The sequence below is a fragment of the Pelodiscus sinensis genome, chromosome 11 (genome assembly GCF_052426305.1).
Source record: "Pelodiscus sinensis isolate ZL-2025 chromosome 11, ASM5242630v1, whole genome shotgun sequence".
NCBI classification, from domain to species: domain Eukaryota; kingdom Metazoa; phylum Chordata; order Testudines; family Trionychidae; genus Pelodiscus; species Pelodiscus sinensis.
The window spans coordinates 31332337-31357798 of NC_143062.1; the positions used below are offsets into that span (position 1 = coordinate 31332337).

Consider the following 25462-nt stretch of genomic DNA (forward strand, 5'->3'; position numbering starts at 1 on the left):
TCACTGCTATCCCTTTGGGGAAACTGTAGTTTCCACACAGCCAATGTGTATTACAGAAACTGTAGCATTAGCTGTAGGTTTGTTGGCCAATACTAAAATGCGGTTGGAAGACAAGAGGGAAATCAGTCTAGTTTTCATGATGATTAAAACATATGGCTTGAATCAGCCAGTTAGCCTCATTCGAGTGGGGAAAGTAACCTGTGATAGCTATGTTACTGTGTTAGGTGATTTTTTTTTGTTCTTCTTAGTCATCAGTTTCATGTGGAACACTTGGTGTTGGGCTTTCAGGGTAAACATTTGGGTCTGTAACTGAATGCTTCACTTAGGGTACATCTAGACTGCAGTGCTATTTTGGGATACAGCTGTTATCCCGAAATAACGTTTTCAGTGTCTTCATAGCATGCCCATTATTTCAAAAAGCAATTGAAATAACAGGTTTGCTATTCTGACTTCCTGGTAAACCTCATTCCACAAGGATTAAGAGATTTGTCAGAATAGTGGTCTATTTCAAAATTTGGCAAAATTCAAAATTTCCAAAATTGCGTAGACAGCACCAAATTTCGAAATAGACTATCTTGAAATAAGCTCGAAATAAGCTAGTGTCACAGTGTAGACCCGTGGTCCCCAACACGGTGCCCGCGGGCACCATGGCCCCCGCGGGGGCATTTGTATGCGCCCTCCAAGTGCTTGGGGCTGGCCTGGCCCCAGGCACATGGTGCACGGTGAGCGCCGGCCCCGGGAGCGCCGCGGATTGGCCGCTCGCGCTCTGGGCACGGGGCGCTTGCAGGGGGCGCCGGCCCCGGGTGTGCGGTGCTTGGGGGGGGGGGAGAGCGCCGGCCCCGGGCGCGCGGCGCTTGGGGGGGGCGACGACCCCGGGCGCGCAGCCCTTGGAGGGGGCACCGGCCCCGGGCGCATGGCTATGGGGGGGGCCTGCCCCTGGGTGCATGGCTATGGGGGGGGCCGCCCCTGGCATGCGGCTATGGGGGGCGCCTCCGGGCGCGCAAGTGTCCTCGCCCCCTGGCGCCCGGCGGGCGAACAGCCATGCCCCCTGGCGCCCGGCAACCTCAAATGGTTGGGGACCACTGGTGTAGACACACCCTAAGGGTATGTCTAGACTACATGGCTCCATTGACGGGGCCATGTAGTCTAGATGTACCCTAAATTATATTCAGCTAAGGATTTCATTATCTTCCTTGCCATTCATTCACTTACTCCTGGGGGGGAAGCAGCATAGTTAAAATCATAGAATAGTAGAACTTGAAAGGATCTCAAGAGATCAAGTCCAGCCCCTGCTTTATGGCAGTACCAAGCACCATCTAGATCAGGAGTGGGCAATAAGTTTTGATGGGAAGCCACTTCAAGAATTTGGAAAGTGGTTGAGGGCTGCTATGATATTAATGGAGGAGGTGTGGGGTCTGGGATGGAGGTTGGGTGCAGAAGGGATCTTGGGGTAAGAAAAAAGTTGTGACTTGGGGCACTGGACTGGGTGCAGGGGGCTGGATTGTGACCTAGGGCATGGAATTGGGGTTCAGGAGGGGGTGCAAGGATTTGGGTTGTGAGCTAGAGCAGGAGGAGACTGTGATTTAGGGCAGGGGATTGGGGTGAAGGAGCGGGGCAGAGGATTTAGGAATGTGGAGGAGGAGGGGGAGGCAGAGAGTTGGGAAAGTGAGGAACTGGGGTGTCAGAGGTAGGTTCTGCCAGGAAACTTACCAGACAGCAATCATTCCTGAATCAGCTTCCCTGTCTGTCCCCACTCCCTGCACAGGCTGCAGCCATGTGTTCTGGAGCCCCTTGTACTTCATGGCTGCCTGTTATTGAAACAGGCAGCTCCCACTGGCCATTTCTGGCCAGAAACCAGCCAATGGGATTGTGCAGTGTGTGGGAGCAGCTCCTAAAGCTTTCCCCCCCTCGCCTCCAGACTCACTGTTTTAAAAGAAAAACCACCCTGCAGCCACATTTCAGAGCAGCACGTGGGTGGGACAAGGCAAGCGGGGAGCCTGCCTGGGGTTCCCCACTGCATCTGTGGGCCAGATCCGGTGGCTTGGTGGGCTGGATGTGGATTGCAGGCTGTATTTTGCCCCGGCCTGATCTAGATCATCCCTGATAGATGTCTATCCAACCTGCTCTTAAATATCTCCAGTGGTGGAGGTTCCACAACCTCCCTAGGCAATTTATTCCAGTTGTTTCCTTTTCTGCTTTATAATATCAATTTTTAAAATGTAATGCAACAAAGGAAGAATTTTAAATTTAAATGGAGAGATGGGGTCAAAATAATTGCTTGCATATGAAAACCCCCAACTTTGAAGGACTCCAGATCCATACTTCACAGCTCTTTCTCCCTGCACCCTTTCTATTTCCTTGATTAGCCAAACCTTAGCATCCCAGCTGTCCCAAACTTCGGTCTTGAACTTTGCAGCTGGGGTTCATCTTGGGGTGATGAGAAGCTTCTGCTTCAAGTGGGTTTATTTGGTTTGCACTATTTCATTTTAGTATTTTTTTACACACAACTCCTCCTCCTCTCCTTCCCCCTCCCATGCTACTAATGTTAAAATAAAGTTGCAAATTCAGGCACTTACAAATAGGAAAATAACACAGTCCATGTTGGCTGTGCCCTCTTCTTCTAACCAGTCACAGTTTCTACACTTTTAGGATCTTCAGTCCAATCAGATGCCATTTTTAAGGTAAGGTTCCACCTGCACTTTAGTTATAAAATGTTTCCATGCTGGATATATGCCCCTTCATATCCCAAAAAAATACACAGTTGTCGAAAAAGCACAAAGACACTGGAGGACTGTTGTCCATAGAAATGATCAGCATGGCAGGGTTTTTTTAGATTAATCTTGATTATTCCTATTAATTAATTTTTCCATTTGTTGTGAAGAGATAAGCTGTAAATAGTTCCTTGGTGATAACATCATGAGAGGGATGAATTCATTCACTTCTTGGTCACTGGTTGAAATTCTCCTCAGGTTAGTAGGGATGGAAGGTCCTTGTGAAATGAGTGTGGTGGTCTTATTCCCATCCTTAGTGCAAGGTTCCCATATCCCAAGCAAACTTCATCACGCATAGCAGCAACTGGTTCCCTTGCTGGCTAACACAACTCAGTTGCACTCAAAAATAGCTAGGCAGCTGATGTGTTGTGGCTGCTGCTTCTTAAACTACACATGATCATATCATTATTACTGTGTCTTCTCCTATTGCCACTCATTTATTGTATCCACCTATTGCCTCTCATCATATATTGAAATTGTAAGTTCTTTTTTGTTGCATGTGTGTGGTGTTGTCAGATCAAGGGGTCCTTGACCCCAGATTGGAGATTCTAGAATGATGATATTATAACACAAATTAATAAGAGAAATTAATAAAGATGTTGCTTTGTGCATGTATGTAGTATTGGGGATGCATGTACATATACAAAACATTACTGCTCTATGCACCCCAAGTTACAGTAAGTACCACTTTGTATAACTAACACTGGCAGAAAAACTCCATTTTGCACCCCAAACTCACACAAATGTCTCAAGAAAAGCAGTTTTTCCTTATACACAACAAAAGTGGCATTGGAAGTGCTAGTCAGGAAAACTAAGCTTGGACAAACTATTATTTCTGTTTTATTATCATCTCCTTCTACAAAACCTTTTGAAAATGCTATTTTTAATGTCTTGCCTTTTTTTGCAAGCCCACATTGCAATAATAAAGGCTGAGAACTAAACCACACCCTCGCTGGTTTTGGGAAAAAAAAGTTTTTTCTTAAGACTGCATCAGAAGCTGCATTTTCCATCTCATTTCCAGCCTCGTCCGGAGCTGCTATTCGTTCAGCATAACTGAATCAGTTTGGCCTTTCAGTAGAGACTTTAATAGTTTGATTGATTGCCAAAATGATGACATTTCCATACACCCACTCTGCTATTGAGCTGAAAGAGTGGAAACATTGTGTTAACTCAGAAACTCTGTATCAGTTGGAGTAGTAGTTGTGATAATAATCTGGAGGGTTAGCTGTTATTTGCCCTACTGTAAAATAATGAAGTTCTCTGGAGTATGTTTTTTACAGGACTCAGATTTAATTTAACATTCACAACTCCTCTGGGGTAGCACTTCTTTGAAGTACATACTAACATTCTTTCACGTGCAAGAAAATAAGCAACACCTGATTTAATTCCTTGACACAAACACAGCTGTGACTTTACATTATCAAATATAGCATGTGGGCTTTCTAACCATTTACAGTGCACAATATCTGTTCAGGTACTACTTATATCAGCACTGGGTACCTACGCTAGTGAGTGGGCTGAACGAGTGGCCCTCCATCTCAGTGGGCTGCAAGATTGTCGTAACCAAGACTGTCTCCTGAGACAGGGTAGCGTTGCTAACTGCACTTGCATATCTAGAATTTGCAGGGTGTGCCACTCTGATGAGAGGTAGAGGGAGAGCACGGTTCTCACAGTTAATGTAGTGTGTGCCATCAGCACACACCTCACTTCACATGCCCTTGCTTTATGTGCATGTCACTTCAGTAATGCCAGTAGGGAAAAAAAAACCTATGCAGACAAAAACCAGCAGAATCTGGCAACCCTGCATATTGGGAACGGTAAACAAAATGTCTTGTGCGCCATACATAGAACCCAGATGAGCCATATGCGGCCCATGGACAACAGGTTGCCAGGTTGTTACCACTGACTTAGATGGACATTATGTAAAGACCGATATAGGCAAATTAAATAACACATCATGCAATCTTCTCTCTACTGTCAGCATACTTTTAAGTAAGGATCAACTTTTACAACAAAGTAACATTTTTGGCCCTAAAGCCTTTATAAACCAATGATATCTTAATCACTACTTACATGAAAAAGGTTGGAAGAGATCATCTGGTGAGTGATTGGGCTGAAGGCATATGTGGACTCCTTGGATACTGTTCAAAAGTTGACTGCACCAATCAAGTGCTTATTTTTCTAATGAAATGCTTTAGAGAATGGGGAATCCTGGTTAAATGAAGAGATAGTTTGGCTGTTACACTGTCTAAGGACAAATTGTGTCAGAGAACAGTAGCCCGTCCTCAATTTCATTAGGCTGAATTTATTTTCCTTATTTATTTATTGTTCTCTTCATCCGCAGTGGGAAAATAACTTTGAATGAGTGAAGTTTACAGTGGGAACACTTAGCCAAAATGGCCGTCAGACCATTTTGTACATCTCTTACAAGGAAAAAAAAATCATGGTTGGCATCAGGTCAAGTTCTTTGTAACAAGCCCTGTTGATACAGTATTCAAGATGTGCACACTACAGTTTGCCAATTCTTAAACTCATTTGCGGCATTTTCAATTTGTTTGTGTATGTGTGTGCATGCTGAGGTCAGAGTCCCTGACCTAGATTGTACCCAGCAATAGCAGGATAAGAGACTAATTGTGTCTGCTGCAATAGTTAGAATTTCCTGTCAGTCATCTGGCATGGTTTCTGCTAGGCTCAGTAATGAGAAATTTGAGAAGATCAGTGTTCAATGTAGTGCACGGGCCACTGCCACCATAGAGGTGCCACTTTTTAATTAGAAGTGCCACTTCCCCTTTCAAGACCAGAAGAGATGTTGAAGATAATAAGGATGCTCCAAAGAACAGGCAAACATAACTCACAAAGTATTATAAAGCAGTGCATGGATGCCTTCAACTTTAATATGCAGGTGCAAAAATCAAAGACTACAAGCCCTCTAGTTAGCATATAAGGCTGGGACAGTCAGAGAAGACTGGAGCATTGCATCCTGGAATATGTAGTCCTTGTGTGCCACTTCGCCATATTAGAGGAGAGGGTGGCTTTAGAGGTCTACTTCATTCCTTGCAAATTGTTATGCTTAAGGAAGACTTTGACTGTACAAAGATTAGGGACACCCTACAATTATACTCCCCCACCACCTCTCAAACCTCCTTAATGGGATGGAACTATTGGCCTCCCAGGAATTGATAATCTACATGATTTATATAAATAGATTTTTGGACAATGAAAACTCTACATAGACATATAAGGCAATTTCCATTAGTATATAGGTTTATATCAATAAAATAGTATAAAAGTCTGAGAACTGGACAGGAGTTATTTTGGGATCAGGATAAACAATCAGTGTACAGACATGATTTCTTCATCTAAAATATGAATGTCTCCACCTCAGAACAGAGTCCTGAAAAACAGCTGAGGTTTTCCATTAATGTATCCGCTCAGTTCCCACACCTCAGTTTCTCTGTTATTGTTATTTTTTTAAAGTTTCCTTCTTTATTTGAAAGCTCGCAAATCTCAGCCTGAATGAAATAGTCCTTGAGACTTGTTGAAATGCTGTAGGTGAAATTCTATTGGGCTTGCTTCCTCTAGAGAACTTCTAATCAACTCACTGAATCTATAGCTAAGAATACAGGAAGAGATATAGGAAGGGAAGGGATATTGGCCAGGCCATTATGGCTTACAGAGCTAAATCTTCAGCTAATCTAAATCAGCATAGCTTCATTTTAAGAGAGATTAAAAAGCTTTGTCAGTTTACACTAGCTAAGCATCTGGTGTGATCTGATTCATGTAGTTCCCTTAAAGTAAATGAAGTTACACTGATTTACACCAGCTGAAAGAGGATTTTAAGCCAAGAGTGCTGTTCTACTCCAAAACAAGACTGCAAAAATAGCACTTCAGCCACATTTATTTTCTCTTGCTATTTCCATCTCAGATATGCTCTGTTTGTAAGTAAGTTGATAAGTTTTTCCTAACTGTCAGCACCACACACGTATTCTGGGATCTGAAAGTTGTTGGTTTTCTTCCTGTTTCGTGCATCACTATCAGTAATAAGATTCTATATAAGCGACAAGGAGTCCTATAGCACCTTATAGACTAACAGATGTATTGGAGCATAAGCTTTCGTGGGCAAAGACCCGCTTCATCAGATGAAGGTCGTGGAAATTTCCAGAGGCAGGTATAAATATGCAGGCAAGAATCAGGCTAGAGATAACAAGGTAAATTCAGTCAGGGAGGATGAGGCCCACTCATTACCTCATTATCTCTAGCCTGATTCTTGCCTGCATATTTATACCTGCCTCTGGAAATTTCCACGACCTGCATCTGACGAAGCGGGTCTTTGCCCACAAAAGCTTATGCTCCAATACATCTGTTAGTCTATAAGGTGCTACAGGACTCCTTGTCGCTTTTGCAGATCCAGACTAACATGGATACCCCTTTGATACTTGACAAGATTCTATATAGGTCATATTCTACATTCAGTTACACTTACCATGGCAAAGATCACAACTTCCACTGTGACTGAATAGTACCTTGCACACTATGGTTGCTCCCAGAAGAAGAAAGATAGACAGATAAAATGAATGAATAAATAAATAATACGCATTAACTGATTGCTTAGAGGTCATTACCTATTTAGGAAGGATCGAGTGGGCAAAAGGAGAGGAGGAGTGTCACCTACTGACATACCAGGACCACTTACTGTAAGCCACTTACAGGACCACTTATCCTCTGTAAGCCACTTACTACGCATATTCATCTCACTGTGCTACACAGAAACAGTTGAGGCTCAGTGATGCTGTCGGGTGTTGTCCATAGGCAAAAATCTCGTGAAAAGTAGCAGTGTACCCAGATGATAAAGCAAAACATTCTCTTTGCTTCAATGATAGTTATGGATATCTTAGTACCTCCTTTCTTTCAACTTCTAAATCTTTACAACTTCGTTTTCTAGGGCTTTCAGCTGTGTAGTATATGAGCAATGTTGGAGGTAATTCAAAGGGAATTAGGAGATTTAGTCTAGGAATGTGTGTCAAGTACTTTGAGAGTCACATGTGGAAAGTGCAATATGTGAAAATTATGTTTAGATATCTACACACTTGTTTATGCATACCAAAAATTAATACAAGATTTATGTCTTAATTTAGTTTTTTAAATCCTTGCTCTTACCCTCCACTTAGTGAATGTGGATCACCCTATGCAGATTGTCAATTCACATGTCTATGCAAAAGCTTGAGCAGATTTTACAAAATCGCATAGTACTCTGTGCCCACATGTTACAGTGCAAGACTGCGTCCCTTTTTGGAATCAGCTGCTATGGAGCAGAGCCTGAAATGGAATGGCTTTGGTTCATGCCTCTATTTTAAGGAAATTTTGACCCAGCAGGAAATTATACGACCTCAATGTTTGAAACCTTCTGTGTTTGGCTGTGTTGTTCAGATGATCAATTTAGAGACTTTCAGGTGCCATAATTGATTGGAGTTATTGGGACTGCACAACCACTTTACCTTTGATTAATGGCTTCCCAGGCACTCAGCACTTTCAGCAATGGCATACACTTTTTGGAAATGGATGTTGATAGCTATTACTATTATATTTCAAGATTTGGTACTAATCATTGTAAGGCTGCCTATCCAGGTAATTGGAATTCAATAGTCTCTCAGAGAGTTAATTATAATCACAAAGCTGGGCGATTAATGATTAATTAAATTTGCTGAGATTGAGTGGAAGAGAGGTGCTAGTCTTTTCATTCCTTTATGGTATAAAAAGGACAGTTATTGGTCTGTTGACGTTCATTTGGAATGGGTGGCCCTCACCACTGCCTGGAGCGTGGGGGCTCCCCCCACACCAAGACCTTAGCTCTGCTTGGAGCACATGGCCCAGCGCTCCAGCCCTGCACTCTGGCGGTGATTTAAAGGGCTCTGGCCACCACTGCGGTTACTGTGGCTGAAGGCTCCTTTGAATCTCTGTGCCCTTGGGCAATTGTCCCCTTGCCCCCTTCCCAGTCAGTGGGCCTGCTACAGCTGCTAGGCTTCTCTTTTCTAAATCCTTAGTGAATCACAATGACTGAGGAACTTCAAAACAATTAGTAGATACAATTAGGAAAGGCATCCAGAAGAAGGATTGGTTGGTCCAAAGGAGGGGGGAAGAGTATGAAAGTCTTCCATAGCTATCTGAATAGTTTAAATCCAGTGGGTGCTTTTAGTGTCTTAAGTTGTAACTAGCTGGGCATATTTACATGAGGAAACATATTGGGAAGCTAGAAACTCAATCCCCTCTGAAGGTTAGGAAACTTCAACTAATCTCCAGCCTAAATTTATTTATGGCCATTTTATATCCATTCTTTTTGTGCCAGTATTGTCCTTTCGCTCAGAATAGCTCTTTTCCCGGCTCTGTCTCTGTCCATGCTGTTCCTGTTCTGCAGAACAAGACAGCAGTTCAGAGATCCCAGTGCTGTTAACCTACAACATTTCACCAGCATTAAAATAATACCTACAAGGCCCTCAGCTGGGGTAAATACAGATAACACACTTAAGTCAGTGGTGCTACCATTTTTTACCTGAGCTGAAGGGCTGATCTTCACAGTTATTGGAGATGGGGCCCAGGGTAAACTCTGGATCCATATTGGAACAGCCTCAGAATTTGTAGGAAAGGAAATGAACAAAAAGATAATTTTTCAACCCTTAAAAGTCTGACATGTTGGAAGGCTACTAGGTCATGTCTACTAGATCTAGCCGGAGAAGATTGTTCGCTTCTCCAAACTAATTTACCCAGCCTTCTTCAAGGCTGGATAAAAGAAGCAGTGCGTCATCAAATGATAAATATGACCATAATGGTTTCTTTTTATTGAGCCTTTACTTCCTTTCTCAGCACATTCAGCCACACTACATACAATGTGGCAGGAGGCCAGGAAATTGTCTCTGAGTGGAAAAAACTTGCTGCCATTTCTATTAACTCACCCAGCAAAATCACCTTCCCATGGAGTGTTAAAACAGCTGCATTTTTTCTTCTAATGAATGAGCTAATTTGAGCAGACAGCATATATGTTTAATGTATAATTTTTAAAAAAAAGTGGAATGTTGTTTTTAATAATAACTTGCTGTTTGCACAGTAGCATGTGAAGAAATATATTCACAGCATGAGTCCACCCTGACCATTAAGATACTAAATGTTTCTGTCTCAAGCCACAAAGTTCAGACAAAAGCAGAATTCAGCTTGTTTAAGCCTGTTGGAATAGTGACTCCTGATACTCTTTGTTCTATTTGCTAAAGCCTTGGACTAGGAGAAAGCAGACTTGGGTTCTATCCTGAACTGCACCATGACTTTTGTAATCTTGGGCAAGCCACTTAAATTTCTCTGGCCTCCTAAATCAGAATTAAAGCCCTATCATTTAATATTTACTTTATCAGTGGAGTTGTGCTTACTTGATCTTCTCATGTGCACTGTCAACAGAACCATCACTTTAAAAGGTTCTCCCTGCTTATTTTGTCACTGTCCAGATACCTGAGGTGACAGCTTTTGTGATGTGGACACACAACTCAAGCTTTTAAGTCACCACTGAAGCAGTGTTATTCCAGTTCCCTGGGGACAGATATCCACACCATAAAAACCACCAACCCAATTGGCTCTGATTGGCAACACTGCTGACAAGTTCAGCAGAGAAGCTAAGTGGACCAGAAGGCTGAGCTCCCCTCTTATCTGTAGAGGCTGTTACTATGGGTCAGATGTGAGTCATGTTCATGGGGCAGTGCGTGGGCGAGTCAGAGACAGAGTTTCAGTAACCAGGGTTATCAGTCTGGTGTCTTACAATTCCAAGCCTGCCTTGAATCTCTCATACTGCCGTAGTTCCTTGTGTGTTAAAGTTTGTGAAATAAGTCCCTGCAACTCCCCCTGTGAGATTGACAGCAGGCCATCCAAGCTGACAGATACATAATACAGAGTAATATATTTCTACAAGTGAAAACAATGCTTGAATGGGAACAGAAGAGGAGGTGTCGATCATGAGACTATCCTGTGGTCCACTGCATTTTTTTCCAGGATCTGTTTATGTGACTGACCAGATTATGTCCTGAGTCTGTCTTGAGACTCATGCAAAGGACTGGCTAGCTTTGTCTTTAACAAGAGCTAATGGAGCACCCCCTCACTTCATAGTCTCACACACAAAAAGCAAAAGAAGGTCAGATAAGGACAGAATCTTTTTATAAAACAGGAAATTTTGTAACCTCCACTTCTGCCACTGCTGCTCTGTAAGGAGCATTTACATCCTACAATTAATGGGCCTCACTTTCAAACTGGCTTTGCAATTAATTGAACTCTCCTCCCTCTCTGTTTCCCTTTTTCTCTCTTCCCACCTTTCCTTGTACAATAAAACTCCAGACACTTCCTGGTTTATTGGGATGCAAAGAAAGGATTGGGAAAAGTTCTAAATTACTTTTTAAATGATTCCGTACGGTTCTTCAGCGCCTGCCCTCATCACAAGCTGGAATGTACTTCCAATTTCCCAAATTTTCATTTACTTTTGTAGACAATGTGGGATCCAGTTAATTCACCATAAAGATCCCATTGGCAGAAAGCATGAAATTTGACCACAAGAGCTCTACCTGGTCCAGACTAAGGAACACCCAGCTGCCTGGCTCAAACACATCTCTTAATATATCCATTTCAGGGGAATACAATATCTATTCACAGTTCTGCATGATGCTCTCCAGGCATATTTCTGAATTGGCTAATATCCTCTCTGTTCAGTCCAATAATGCTTTGTTGTAGTAGTGATAGTGAAGAATTAGGCGCTGGAGTGTTATGCATCACAGCAATACCTCTCATTTTGTTCTTTAGAATTTTCTTGAACAAGGATTGCTACTTTCTAATACTCTGCACTACTGTGTAGGAGACCTCACTTCTAATCCAGGTCTTCTAGCCCCAGAGCTGGCAAGACACAACAGTAGCACTTGTTTAGTTTAAAGATTCACCCCACTCAACAAACTATTTACCTTTCCACTATAAAACACCATTGTGGCTGCTGTGCATTCTTAGAAAGACAACCCATATGTTACATGTCCTGATGAGTTATATGTTAATAGTATTCTTGTGAATGTAACATGGAATCCCCTAACTTTACTGAAAAATAAAAGCTCCCAGTCCAATATCCAATGGAATATCAGCATTTTAGTTCAGAAAACTAGTAACTGGATATTTTATCAGCTCTGAAACCATTAAGATAGCTTTTGATCAGAGTTCCATTCAATCTGCCGTGAACAAAAGAGGCAATATGCTACATTTTCCCCTGGTGTTCCTCATTTCCAGTGAGTCTGGTGGATGAATTTAATCCAATGCCACCACCTTTCATTTATATAATAATTTGCATAACATTGCACTCCAAAACAATGCACACACAATATAATTACTTTCCCCACCATGAAAAGGCAGTTACCTCATATTGCACACCAGCCAGCAAAATAACCATAGCCCTGAGGAAGGTTAATATAGAATATCATGTTTGTGAGACTTCAGGATGAAAAAATGATGGCTGCAAAGTGGTATTAAAGTAAAGAAAAACTAAGGAAAGCATTAGGGATCTTTTGATGGTCCCATGAGAAAATTAGTCACTTCATTTAAGCCTTGCTCCAAATGTATCCTTTGTATAATTACTTTCACTCCAGGACAGGTAAAGCAGAATGATTTTGGACTACTATATTATTTTTGGCTTTCCATACTTTACTTAGCAGGGCTTCATGAAATAAAGGTGGTTAGATGCTTTACCTGCAGTTTCAGCAGTTTTGGTGCTTTACTCCTATTTTGAGTCTCTCATAAATTCTCTAGAAATAGACCCTGCTATCAGTGTTCCCTGTAAGTTGAGTGCTTGAGAGGCCATCCAAGACTGATTCAGGTGCCATCCAGCTGATTAGCAGAGTGTCAACAGCTGCCTGCAACATGTGTTTCTACTGGTGGTGCACATCTGCACTTCCCTTGGTGCATATAACAAACATTATTCTGCACATAAATAGAAAACTATTAGTGGGAACACTGCCTGGTACATCTGCAGTTAGATTCTCTAGAAATGCAAAAGAGATAAATAAATATCAACAAATTTCCAAATTAAAGAAAAAAGCAAAGAACATTGGGAATCTGACTTACAATACCAACAAAGAAATAAGAATTACTGTGTCCAAGACCATTTGGAAGTTGTCCCTGCAAAACTCCCTACTAAGATTAGGGATGTAAGCAACTAGTTGAGTAGTCAACTACCTGACAAGCCTAGGTTTATTGGATAGCCGAGTCACTACTTGACAAGTCACTTCCCCTCCCCTTTGCTGCTTCTATCCCCCATCTCCATGTGAGGATGGGCAGGGGAGGCAGAGGCACAGCAGGGGACCAGGTACAAACTGAGAATCAACTGACCCCCCTGCATCTCTGCCTTTTAAGTGTAATAAGAGCAACCTGACATCATCCTTAACTGAGATGTTTTCTTTTCTTATCCCACTTAAACTCTTACTACCCATATGTTACATGTCCTAATGAGTTATATGTTAATAGTATATGTTAGTTGTATTCTTGTGAATGTAACATACGGAATCCCAACTTTATTGAAAAATAAAAGCTCCCAGTCCAATATGTTACTTTCATCTAATTTATTCATGATGGTATTTCAGGGTTTTCTACTACCCAGCATTGCTCGGGTCCTTAACTTAGATAAGTTTTGGTTTTCTTCATTTAAATCATTGTTGTGGGGTGGGACTGGGGATGAGGGGCTCAGTATGCAGGCTGTCCTGGGAAGAGAGAGGACAGCTCCAGTCCTCTCTTACTGCAGCAGCTTACGGCCAGATGAGAAGTGCCTGACCATGGCAGCTGCAGCAGGCACAGCCGGAGAGGGGTGAATGTCCTCCAACTGGGGGACAGCCAGACACAGAAACAGACAAATTCTCTGAAATATATAGTAAACAGCTGTCCCTTTCTCCACCCTTGCCAGCCCAATAGGGTTATTGCAGTCCCGGTCCCCATCTCTGGCTCCTTGCTGTCCCACTGTGGTCATTCTACAGTACAACTCCATTCTACCAGGCCCCTCCCTTTTCACTTTATGAGAAATAACTCAGTTATAGGCACATCCCATTGTCCGGGCACAACCAAACTCTTGTCTTGCTTTAAGTTAAAATAAGAGGAAGTTATATACCAGATTTGGTGGTCCTAGCTGTTACACTTTAGAAGTTCTTGAACAAACAGACTCTCAAATATATAATAGAAGATATTTTGGGTTCTCAGTACTCTGGACTTTAACTCAGTACTCTATACAATTACTGAAATGTACAGTAACTGTGAAACTATTGGGTGAATGAAAATTTATCCTATGTTCTCATTCCTCCTTTGCCTGTGATATATTAATATTTATGGTATATGGTATATCTTATAATTCCCGTAAAGTTTCCTGTTTGCAAACAAATTTTGGAATTTAAAGGAAAAGTTAATAATGGTTTAAGTGCCATAAAGAACCTCTGATCTGTTGCCTTAGCTGCTGTGTAACAGGTGATGTATTCACAGGATTTCCATGAAGCGATCTTGAAAGTACTGGGGGATGACGATGCAAGTGAGAGGGAGGAGGTGAAGCTCAAGCAGGGCTTGAATGAGATCCCTGAAATCCACAAACTACACCAGGAGATATTGGCAGAGCTGGAAGAAAGAGTCCTCAACTGGTAAGTGACAACTTAATGGCCTTGTCTTGTCCTCAGTACATTCAAAATATCTTGATTTTCCTTTATTCCAAGAACCACTGGCAACAAGGTTAAGATTCCCTACCATGATAAAACATTGAATACAGCCCAGGACTCCTAAGCAGCCCCATAAATCAGTGGGTGAACAGCTCAACTCGCAACATTTGCTATGTTTTTACAGTTCCTAGCAACATTGGGTCCCCAATCTGGTTGAGTCCCCTAAGTGATTGTCACAAAGCAGTCTAATGTGTATGAACCATGAGTCAGACTCAAATACCAGGAAGAGGGAACATGCAAAAAAACCCCAAAAGAAAAAGCAACTCTCAGAAACATTAAGAAATATAGGAAAATATCTTTTTTTTTAATTGTAGATCTCATAGAAATTGAAATAAATTAGAGTAATTCCCATGGTGACTTCATAATATAATAACTCCCAGTTAAAAGAAACTCACTCAGCGTTTGAACAAGCCTTTGCGTGGGCTGAGTTTTCAGGCTAAACGCAATCTTTCAGAGCCGCTGAAATAAAAATTGTCCTAGCTGAGCTAAATCTTACCAAGACAAAACAATTCTCTGTTTTGCCTAGACACAGTCTTTCAGTGCCAGAGCAAATCTTTTAAGCTGGATAGGCCTCTGTGGCTCATTCTTGCTGATACAGATACAAATTTTTTATCTAGAAGCCTGCATATTTGCAAGTATCTACTTTATATTCATAGGTATCCAAATCTGGGATGTGGAGGCAAATATCCACAGATCAATTTTGCAGATGCAGATGCCAATTTTATAACAGTGCAAGGATCTACAGATGAGGGATTGTAACATGGGTAAGGAGAGGGATCTGTGAGTGAAGGGTGTCTGAGCGTGGAGTTATTCTCCCACTAACCCCAGCATTCAGAGCAAAGTTTCTTGTTCACCCTGGCTGTGTTGCAAAGCTTGCTTGGAGAAATGTGAGCTATGTGAGCCCATTAAGAAGACATTCTGCCCAGCATGTATGTATATAGTTGCGGCAGGTAGAGTTATAGAACAGGGGCTGGCCCCAAACAAGACCCATTCTTCCACAGCAGATTCCATTGCCCAGCACTTCAGTTAAACCTGTGCCTTAACTGAGAGCTCATAATGGCATTAGCCGGCATGCAGCTGATACACAGCATTTGTGTAACCAGAATGAAATGGGGCATTTTTTGTTATTTATTGGCTTGGTCTTCTCTTTCTTTCTCTTTAGGGAGGAACACCAGAAAGTGGCCGATGTTTTTCTCTCAAGAGAATCAAGATTCAATCACCACACAGCATATATTATGCAATTTGATAGGAATTTGGCTTTGCTGGATGAAACCCGCCTTAAATCTTCTCAGCTGGCTACTGTCATCCAGGAGTTTGAGGTGAGGCCCTGCTTCATTTCTCTACTTGCATTAATTTATGGTTGCACTGCATTGCTTTCTCAAAGACATTCCTGTCAGCAACTTCACCTGCCTTCAGAGAAGGTGCGGAGGAAGAATCAATGATCACTTGCAGAACACACTCTGAAGAGACACTTGGAGTGTGTGTTTGTGCATGTGGATTTGCGTGTGTGTGTGTGTGTGTGCGCGCGCGCAAGTATATGTAAATATATTTCACAGAATCATAGAATCCTAGGCCTGGAAGAGACCTCAGGGGGGTCATAGAGTCCAGCCTCCTGCCCAAAGCAGGACCAGCCCAACTAAATCATCCCAGCCAGAGCTTTGTCAAACCTCTAGGGATGGAGATTCCACCACCTCCCTAGGTAACCCATTCCAGTGCTTCACCACCCTCCTAGTGAAATAGTTTTTCCTAATATCTGCTCATCTGTGTATTGAGGGAATCCATCTCAGCCCTCTTTTTTCCCCCCTCTTTTTCATTATTTGGCATATTTAAAGCTCTTTGAAGCTATATAAATGCTACAATATATAAAAATGTGTAATACATACATTATCATCATCCCTTCTCTTCTCTGCCCCTCCATCTCTCTTCTCCTCATTCTCTAACACTGCATTTCATTACATTTTAAAAAGCCTCTTACTGCTCCTTCCACTGCTCCCCCTACTTATCGGTTTGTCCTTTTACCCTATGAAGCCAGCACACCTCCTCCATAATAACCAATAGTATGGCAAGAAAGTAATAGCAGGAAAAAAGGCATGCAGAAAATCCACTGGCAAGGCCAGAGAAGTGTTGGAGTCAACTTCCGGACGCTCATCCCATCCCTTCCACCAGCTACTATGTGGTCTTGGATGAGTCAAGTAACCTCTCTGGCCTTGTCATGGTGGGCAAAAAGTGTGCTTTTCAATTATTAGCTCAGCTAGTTTCACACAATTAACCCTGTGATGCTGAGCACAGTGAAAGAACCTACACAGAACAGATTGAAAAACCCACCCCGACCCAGGCTAATGCCTGTAAAGCTATACTGGCTGGCCACATTTCAGACAGCCAGCTGATGTGTTAGCTTGTGTCTTGATGGAGCTTTTCAATCAGCTTAAGCTTTTTGCCCATCAATATAGAGCCTTTCATTTTTGCCATCTGTAAAAAAGGGAATAAATGTAGGTGATAAGGAGGTCGTAAGGATAAATAGGCTCCGATACTTTAAAGGTTATTTATAATGTCAGCTCCATGAGGTATAGATTGTGTCGTCCTCTACAGCATGTCTGACATTTTATTAGTACTAAATCATTGCAAGAGCCATTTGAAAGTCAACACTTGCCATCGGATAGCTCATGGTCACGGATGTAAGTTCCTGTTCTAAGCAGAAGGGAGGACTGGAATCTTGCAATCCATTGAGCAGAATCTTGGCAAATGTAGGCTTTTTATTGACAACCACTGTGCTTCTTACCAGGCTCAGTCAACCTACCCTGCACCTTCTTGTCTTCCTGATGCAAAGTGAGGACGAAATCCTGCTTACAAAAAGATGCTCCTATGAGTAAGATAAGAATTATTTGGCCCTACAATTGAACAGAAGATTAATCCAGAATAAGGAGTAACATTCAAACCCTTCTTATATCGTTCTTAGAAATGGGAACACCTGGGATTTTTTTTGACCCTTATAACTCATCAGCCCAGAGCTTAGGGTCTACTCTGGGCATGATTCTCCTTGACTTTAATGCTTAGAGTTCAAGGCACTATGCATGATCCAGTAGTTGCAGGATTGGACTCTGCATGATTGGATCCTTAATCCTCTTCTTGTTGTCCAGGGAATTAATCAGTTCATTTGTTTTCTTCTCAAGATACCTTTGGTGTTTTCTAAAGGATTCTGACTGCCTTCTTTACCAGCATCCCAATGCCCACGGAGGCAGAGCAGTGTCAGAGGTGCACCCTGGCCCTGGGTACACAGCAAAGAATACCTTTTGTCAGTGTGTTTGTAGTTGAACTGCAAACAAACAATCAGAGTTAATAGGATTTTGATTTGAGTCATAAATCCAAGCACAGGAGCATACTGTGCTGTTGCTAACCTGGGGCTTCTGTTCACTAAAAACTGCGTAAAGATAAAGCATAAATAATCATAAAATTAATTGTGCATTTAAATGAAGAAAGGTGAGGGTTGCCCCCTCCCCCAATTTTTAAGATGGCACAGATTTTTGTAGTTTTCACTGCTTTAAGTACTAAGAACCAGTTTTTCAAAGAACCGATTGGGGTTTGCAGTTGCAAAGTGGGTACAGAAATATCTGCACCTCTGTGATGGGTTTTACATGGGAGAGAGGGAGGAAGGTGATCTTATTTCAGTAGTTCTAGCCAAAACCAAGGCAGCGTGGATTATGCCAAGCCACTGAACAGTCCTTCAATGCCAGATGATCCTTGTGAGTCATTGGACTTGGTCTAGATACATCTATGAACTTGTTTAGGTTTCCTTGTTGAAAGATCGCTGGACCATTAATGCTGATTTTCAATCAGTCTTGGAGCACTGAGGAAGTTCCAAAAGCCTATGTACCAATTTTTAAAGAGGGTAAATGGAAGGATCTGGGTAATTATAACCCTGTTAATCTGACATCAATCCCAGGCAAGATGATGGAGCAGCTGATAGAAGCTCAATTAATAAGCATTAAAGGAGAGTAACATTATTAATGCACATCAACATGGGTTTATGGAAACTAAAACCTGTCAAAAGAACTAGGTATCTTTTTACATGAGATTACAAGTTTGGTTGATAAAGCTAATAGTTTAATAATATACATAGATTTCTTGTAAAGTGTTTGATTTGGTACAATATATTTTGATTAAAAAAGCTAGAATAATAGAAAATGAGTATAAACAGCCCTTGCTAGGTTAATTAATTATGAAAGAAAGCCCCATGAGCATAAGCTAAAACAAACCACCAACATAGGGTACTGGCATTCCTCACCACAAGGTGAGAGCCTTCTCCCCAGACTCCAGCCCTCTCTGATCCTCCAAATTCAGCTCTCTAGCCATCAGGCATCTCCCCCTGCTGCTCTCTGCCTTCAGTCCTCTCCTGCTTTTTCTAGCCAATGTCTCTGGCTCAGCAAGATCAGTAGGCAGCTCTCTTTGCTGGCTATCTAGCAATTCCTCCCTCTTGCAGCAAGGGCCTGAGGAACTTTCTGATTGCTGCAGGTTTCTCCGAGTAACCCTTTGCTACTCTTTTTGTCCCTCCTCTGTGCTCGGGGAGTTCTCACCTTTCCCCTCCTATCTTCCTTTGGGTACCCTACAGCTCACCTGCTCTCTTTTAAGACTAACTGGGAGTCAACTTATAGTCACAGGTGCACTGGCCTCTTCCTCTTAAAGGACCAGTATCACCCTGTGATAAACACAGTAAAGTGTCATCCCTGTCTCTCCATCTATACTGCCATATTTCCAGAGTGTTCATCACTCACAGCCAAATATAGCAATAACATAAAGCATCACTGCTGTCTGAAACTGGACTTTCTACTGTACGCTGTCTTTCATTAGTACATATTGCTATCACTATTAACCTTTTCCCCCTTCCTCTCTTTCCAAGTCACTGCAAGAACTGTGCAGACATTGACTAATGAAAGTTGAAGCCATATAAAACTCAGTTAGTTTTGGAAGTTGGACAGGGAAATCAAACCACCTGAGAGACTGCTGGGTTTTTTGTTTTTTCATTGGAAGATCAGCTTCCCTAACTCAGCCTCACTGGGGTATTTTGCTGTATTTGGCTCACACTTATTTGGATTCTTAAAATGAAACCCAAGAGACATACAATTTGAAAAGTGGCAAAAGGTCTGGGAGAACCCAGCAAGCTTCATGATGATCTGGTTGCTTTGGATCCTTGGATATCATTCTAAGGATATGTCTACACTGCAGCACTATTTTGGGATACTTCCGGTATTCTGAAATAGCTATTCCACATCTTTTAAACAAGTCCATTATTTTGAAATAACGGGTTTGCTATTCTGACATCCCTGTAAACCTCGTTCCATGAGGATTAAGGAATGTTTCAGAATAGCAGTTTATTTCAAATTACAAAATGAGCTATTTCAAAATTAACTCAAAATAACCTCCACGGTTTGCATAGCTCAAATTGCATAGCTTATTTCAAGCTAAGGGTGAAGTGTAGACACACCCTAAGATCTCTTCTGCCCTTAGCTTCTGGTTGGTTCTCTTTTTCTCACTTTCTCCAGCTTCTGGTTGGTTCTCTTTTTCTCACTTTCTCCAGCCTGAACTATTGTGTGGTATTAAATATGATGCTACAAAATGATTATTTTCCTATATTGGTTCTTTATATTGATGAAGATTCTGATCTAAGCTCTAATAGATGATGCAGCTAAGTGGCTAAATGGGGAACAGTTCAGTAGCACTTGTGCATGTAGTTGCCATGGCAGATTTTCCAGGTGGTGCATCATGCATGTGAGAGCAGGATGCAAACTACAGAGCATTGACTATTATGTTTTTTTCCATCTCTTGAGGATAGCAGAATCCTGGCGGCAGCCCCGTGAGTGTGAAGCACCAATTTCTGAAAGTGGTACAGCGCATATTCCAGTACCGTGTGCTACTCACAGGTCAGCAAGATCAAAGCACTTCTAAACTTGCTATAGAAGAGGCTATCGTTCATGCTCTGTTCTGGAGCCGTATGTAGAGGACAGGCAGAGGTGAAAGTAAGCAGGTGCACCCTGATGCATAGCTCCAGCAACAGCTGGCTGTGCTGTAGAAAAAGCCAGCAGGAGCTATTTAAAAAGCTGGCAGGGATCTGGGTTGCAATAGGACAGTACCTGTAAGATATTTTTAAGTTACTTTCACCGCTGATGGTAGGCCAGAGTTGGGGGACAGAATGGGATTAGAGCAGGGAAGGACAACCATGAATGGCCCTCCTTCATCTCAATGGGTCACAGCAGACCGTGGCCCACTAAAGTTCACTTGCAGCCCTGTGGCTCCCCTGTCTGTCCTCCCTCTCTTACACTTCTCACAAACTGGGGCACTGGAGCCCTACATTTATCTGCTCTTCCCGCTCCATCCCAATACTTTTGGAATCCTGCAGACAGCTGATTTACACCATTCCAGCTCTGAGAGGGAAGGGGAGGAGTGGGGACGGAGCATGAATCAGGTGATTTGTGCTGAGAAACAGGGGGGATGCATAGGAAGTGTGGGTCTCCAGTGCCCCAGTGCATAGGAGACATGTGGGTTAAGGGGACAGCCAGGGGGTCCACGGACCACAGGTTGCCCACCACTGGGTTAGAGCAGTAGGCTAGACTCCTCAGGGAGCAACGATCCATTTAATATAATAGAAAAAAATCTCACGTATTAACAGAGATAGGTTATCTCCCACTTGTAGCTCAGGCCTAAGTGTGGAACAGCGAGGAGGAAACAGTAAACACCTCGGCTGTGTCTACACTGGGCCACTTATTCCCGAAAATCAGCCGCTTTTCCGGAATAAGCTGCGAGCTGTCTACACTGGCCCTTGAATTTCCGGAAAAGCAACGACGCTCTACTGTACAAAATCAGCCGCTATTCCGGAAAAACTATTCTGCTCCCGCTCGGGCATAAATCCTTATTCCGGAACACTGTTCCAGAAAAGGGCCAGTGTAGACAGCCCAGTAGTCTTTTCCAGAAAAGCGTGTCTATATTTGCCACACTCACTTTTCCGGAAAAAGGGCTTTTCCGGAAAAGCAGCCTGCCAATGTAGATGCTCCTTTTCCGGAAAAACTGAAAATGGAATAGTATTCCGTTTTAAGCAGTTCCGGAAATTCATGCCAGTGTAGACACAGCCTATACTCAAGAGCTGATAAAAGGAAGAACATATTAGAGGGGACTCCTAGAAACTTAGAACAAAGGGAATGTCTGAAATTTTATTCACAGCACAGATTAGTAGCAGTTTCATCTTGCTCCAAACATATTGATCAAAGATGCAATTTATTTTACTGCTGTTTTGCTTTTTAGTAACAGTGATTCAGTGCATAGCAGTAGAAGGTTGTTTTGTGACTGACTGACCTGCTTCCTTCTCTGGATGTATCCACACTAGATGAGGCAGCCGTTCAAGGAACATCAGTTACATGTAACATTTAGCTATCTTGTTTTATCCTTATAGAGATTTAGCGCATCCATACAGCAACGCTGTTCTGATAGAATGAATGTGTGTCCACACACACAGTGCCCCTTACCACCAAAGTATATTCAGGAATGCCACGTGCATTGAATCCCTTGTGACCCAGGCCAATTGCTGAGAGCTTTAGGACAATTACCAAACACGAGGAACTGCATTGTTGGACAAAATTAGAAGAAGTAGTGCAGCTGAAATGCTTGTGGCTTCCCAATCACACTTGGGAGAAACTATTGTAGACAGCACTAGTTCATCCAGACATGTTCCTGGCATTGCAGCCAACTGGAACAATCAATGCTTCTGAATCACCTAGGATGGCTGTCGCACACAGATACAAGGTATTGTATAGACACTGAAAGACATTCTGAACAATGGGTGGCTGCACCAGTTCATCTAGTGTAGAGAAGTCCATGGATGCTAGCAGATGACCTCACTCAGATGACAGAACTGGCAGGGTTTGTTAAGGCATAGTCATCCAATTTCTCTGCACAGTGTGAAAATAACTATTATGTTCACAACTAGCTGTTTCTACCCAGATAAGGAAGGGTATTTAATCTCTACACTGGGTGCCAACTTCTGCGCTACAGCCAAAAGGAGTTGCCCACATCAGTTAAATGCCTCTAGCCAAGTGCAGCTGGGAAAGGGAAACCTGAATACTACATGCCAACACAGCACATCACCTCCCTGCCAGACTGTGCACTGAAAAGCACAATAGCAGACTCCTTTCCAGATGAGAGATCAGTACAGAATCCAGATGAGAGACCAGTAAAGTTAAGTGTGGGAGGGCCTGGAGGAAATGAACTCACATGAGCGGGGTGGGAGACTAAGGACAAGGGAGGAGGTGTTTCATGATCTATTTAGGCCTGATTTTCAAGTGTGAAATCTTGTATTAAACAAAGAGCTCATTTTAAAAAGTGTAAATATTTTCAGGATTGGGATTTAATAAAAGCAAACAGATACTGCTACAGTGATGAGGGTCACATAAAGGAAAGAAAGAAAAATACCTTTACTTACAGGAATAGCCCAACTCAAACCACTGGAACTATTTGAGTGAGTAAAGGTTGGCCTTTAAATAAGATTTCTATTATATATAGTTTACAAAGTCTATTTTCAAATTTTAATGTAGCTCCAGTGATCATTACTGATTCTCTTTGCCCAAAACACTGGAACATCAAGAAATATTAATTTCCTATTAATATAGGAAATAAATAACCATGCCTTCAAATGGGAAGAGAAAACGTTTGTCAGAAGTTCATTTATTAATCAAACTGAGTCACACTCAGGAGCTTCTCTTTCCTGAGAAACAGGGAAACATTTTAGTTAATTCCACTTACTAAAGGTTTACACCTGTCATGCTTTGTTTTGAATTTCAGATTATAATGAACCCAAAATATATTTTTAAAAACCTCAATAAAAATGCCAGGCTTAAACTTGGAAGGAAATTATATCAATCCAAACCTCCCTTAGTTTCCCATATAGGTGATTTTATAAAAGAGTAAAGGGTTATGGGATATTACGGCTGTGTGTTTCAGGTAGTAAAACCAAACTCTTTAATTATCTGGGAATTTACTGGATGTTCTTTATCTGACTGTTTTCTACAGATTATTTGAATAACCTTTGTCCTGACTCCGCAGAGTATGAAGACACACAAGGTAATTTCAAATAGGCAGAAAAAAAAACCCCTTTTCTTTAGTATCATATATATAGTAGCCCATTGTCTGTGAGTTTGTAACACTGATGTACACGGCCACACCCCATGGCCATGTATGTCAGTGCCCCGCCCCTCTTCCCCTCCCTCTGTGGCGGTTCGGCCAGCCCCACGGCCCCCCGGACACCCCCTCCCGCCAGCGCTGCTTCCCTCCCCCCCTTCCTCCGGGCCCCCACCATCCTCCCCTCCAGCCCAACAGCCCCCAATCCCCCCCCAGCTCTGCTTTCCACCCCGCTTCCGGCCAGCCCTGTCCCCTTCTCCTTCCTCCGTGGCGCGCTGTGGCGCTCCCGCCGGGCCCAGCTGAGCAGTGCTCAGCTAGGCCCCGGGGGGGGGGGGAGCAAGCGGTGGCAAGTGGCCCTTTGGGGTCCGTGCTCCCCAATGGAATTTACAACAATGTTGTATAAATGGTATAAATAGGATCAAACTCAGGCACAATGAGTGTGAAAGGCACGAGTGTGTAAAGCTGAATTCTGTCCAGTTTCCATATTTCAGGTGAGGCAAGCTTGGCTCTTGGTACTATAGTGAGAAAGAGAGACAAAGGAAAGGCAAGAGGGGATACAATGTGGAAAGCAAGTAGGACTGTTTGGAATCCTCGTTATTATGCACAGTTTGCCCCTGAAGGTGCCAGTGCAGCTTAGCCAGTGCATTTCTTCAAAAGCTGTATTTATAAAAAGGTGGGATACAAGTTCCTTTTTCTAACCTCTCATGTGCTTTGTGCCTTTTTGTGTTGCTTCCTCCCTCAGCTGCCTTACTCATTGTCTCTGAAATCACGGACCGAGCCAACGACAGCATGCAGCAAGGGGTGAGTTTCCTGAGGAGTACGTGTCACCCACTGTACAAGCCCAGAAATCCAGAGCCTTTAGCTGAGGATATGTACTCCATTTTGTCCTCCAAATCTAGGCACCATGGGATCAATTCTGCTCTTATTTGTAGTGGAGTAAATCTAGAGTAACTCCACTGACTTCAGTATAGTTTGCAAGGTGTCAGTGTATAATTTAGCCCAAAGGCTTTGTTTTGTCTTTGGCTGTGGGTCTGTTAATATTGTACACTGAGGAATGAGTGAGTGGAACACAGGCAAGTGGAGTCCATGAAATTTCCAATCGGAGATATATTAAGGTAGAACTGAAGATGTCATGTGTCTGATCCTGCTCCCATTGATGTTAACAGCTCTGACTCTGAACTCATGAAGTGTGTCTCTACACAGCAAAAGTTGTGCATGAGCTAACCTATCAGCACTAGCTTAAACCAGCCAGTGTGGGTGACAATAGCAGTGAAGATAGCACAGTGTGGGCTTCGGTGCAGATAGTAGAAACCTGGTATGGACCCTGGGTACGTATTCAGTTCAGTAGCCTGCTCTGAGGCCCATGTTGTACTATTTTCATTGCCATTGTTACCTGCATTAACTGAATTCCTGCTAGCGTGAGACGACTACATGCACAGCCTTGACTGTGTCGACATACTCCTACATCAATTATAGGTTCTTACTGCTGTGTAATTCTACTGATTTCAGAGGTATTACACCTGATTTACTCATATGATCATAATCCAGTACAGTGAATACGATTTTCAAATTAGGGATGTAAGCAACTAGTTGATTATCTGATAAGCATACGTTTATTTGATAGTTCAGTAGTGACTCGACTAGTCTCTTCCCCCCCACCTTTACTGCCTCTATTACAGGGGAGCAGGAGTGGTGCTGGAGGAGCCAACTTAAAAACCGGTTTCCGGTTTCCCCCAGCATCCTCTCCGCAGGGGCAGGGGTGACAGAGGCACAGTGAGGACCAGG

At 42.6% G+C, this 25462-nt stretch overlaps 1 protein-coding gene across 5 annotated transcripts in view; it reads left to right on the plus strand.

The window, feature by feature from the left end:
- FGD5 (FYVE, RhoGEF and PH domain containing 5) overlaps positions 1–25462 on the plus strand; it is a 183181-nt gene that overhangs the window by 106575 nt on the left and 51144 nt on the right. For 4 of the 5 annotated variants that reach the window (XM_025189558.3, XM_025189554.3, XM_006132847.5 and 1 more), the window contains exons 6-10: positions 14292–14443; positions 15681–15837; positions 20346–20433; positions 23570–23620; positions 24420–24478. In XM_025189558.3, the coding sequence (XP_025045343.3) occupies positions 14292–14443; positions 15681–15837; positions 20346–20433; positions 23570–23620; positions 24420–24478 (507 nt within the window). The remainder of the gene's footprint in view (positions 1–14291; positions 14444–15680; positions 15838–20345; positions 20434–23569; positions 23621–24419; positions 24479–25462) is intronic. The other variant, XM_025189555.3, reaches the window with a different exon arrangement.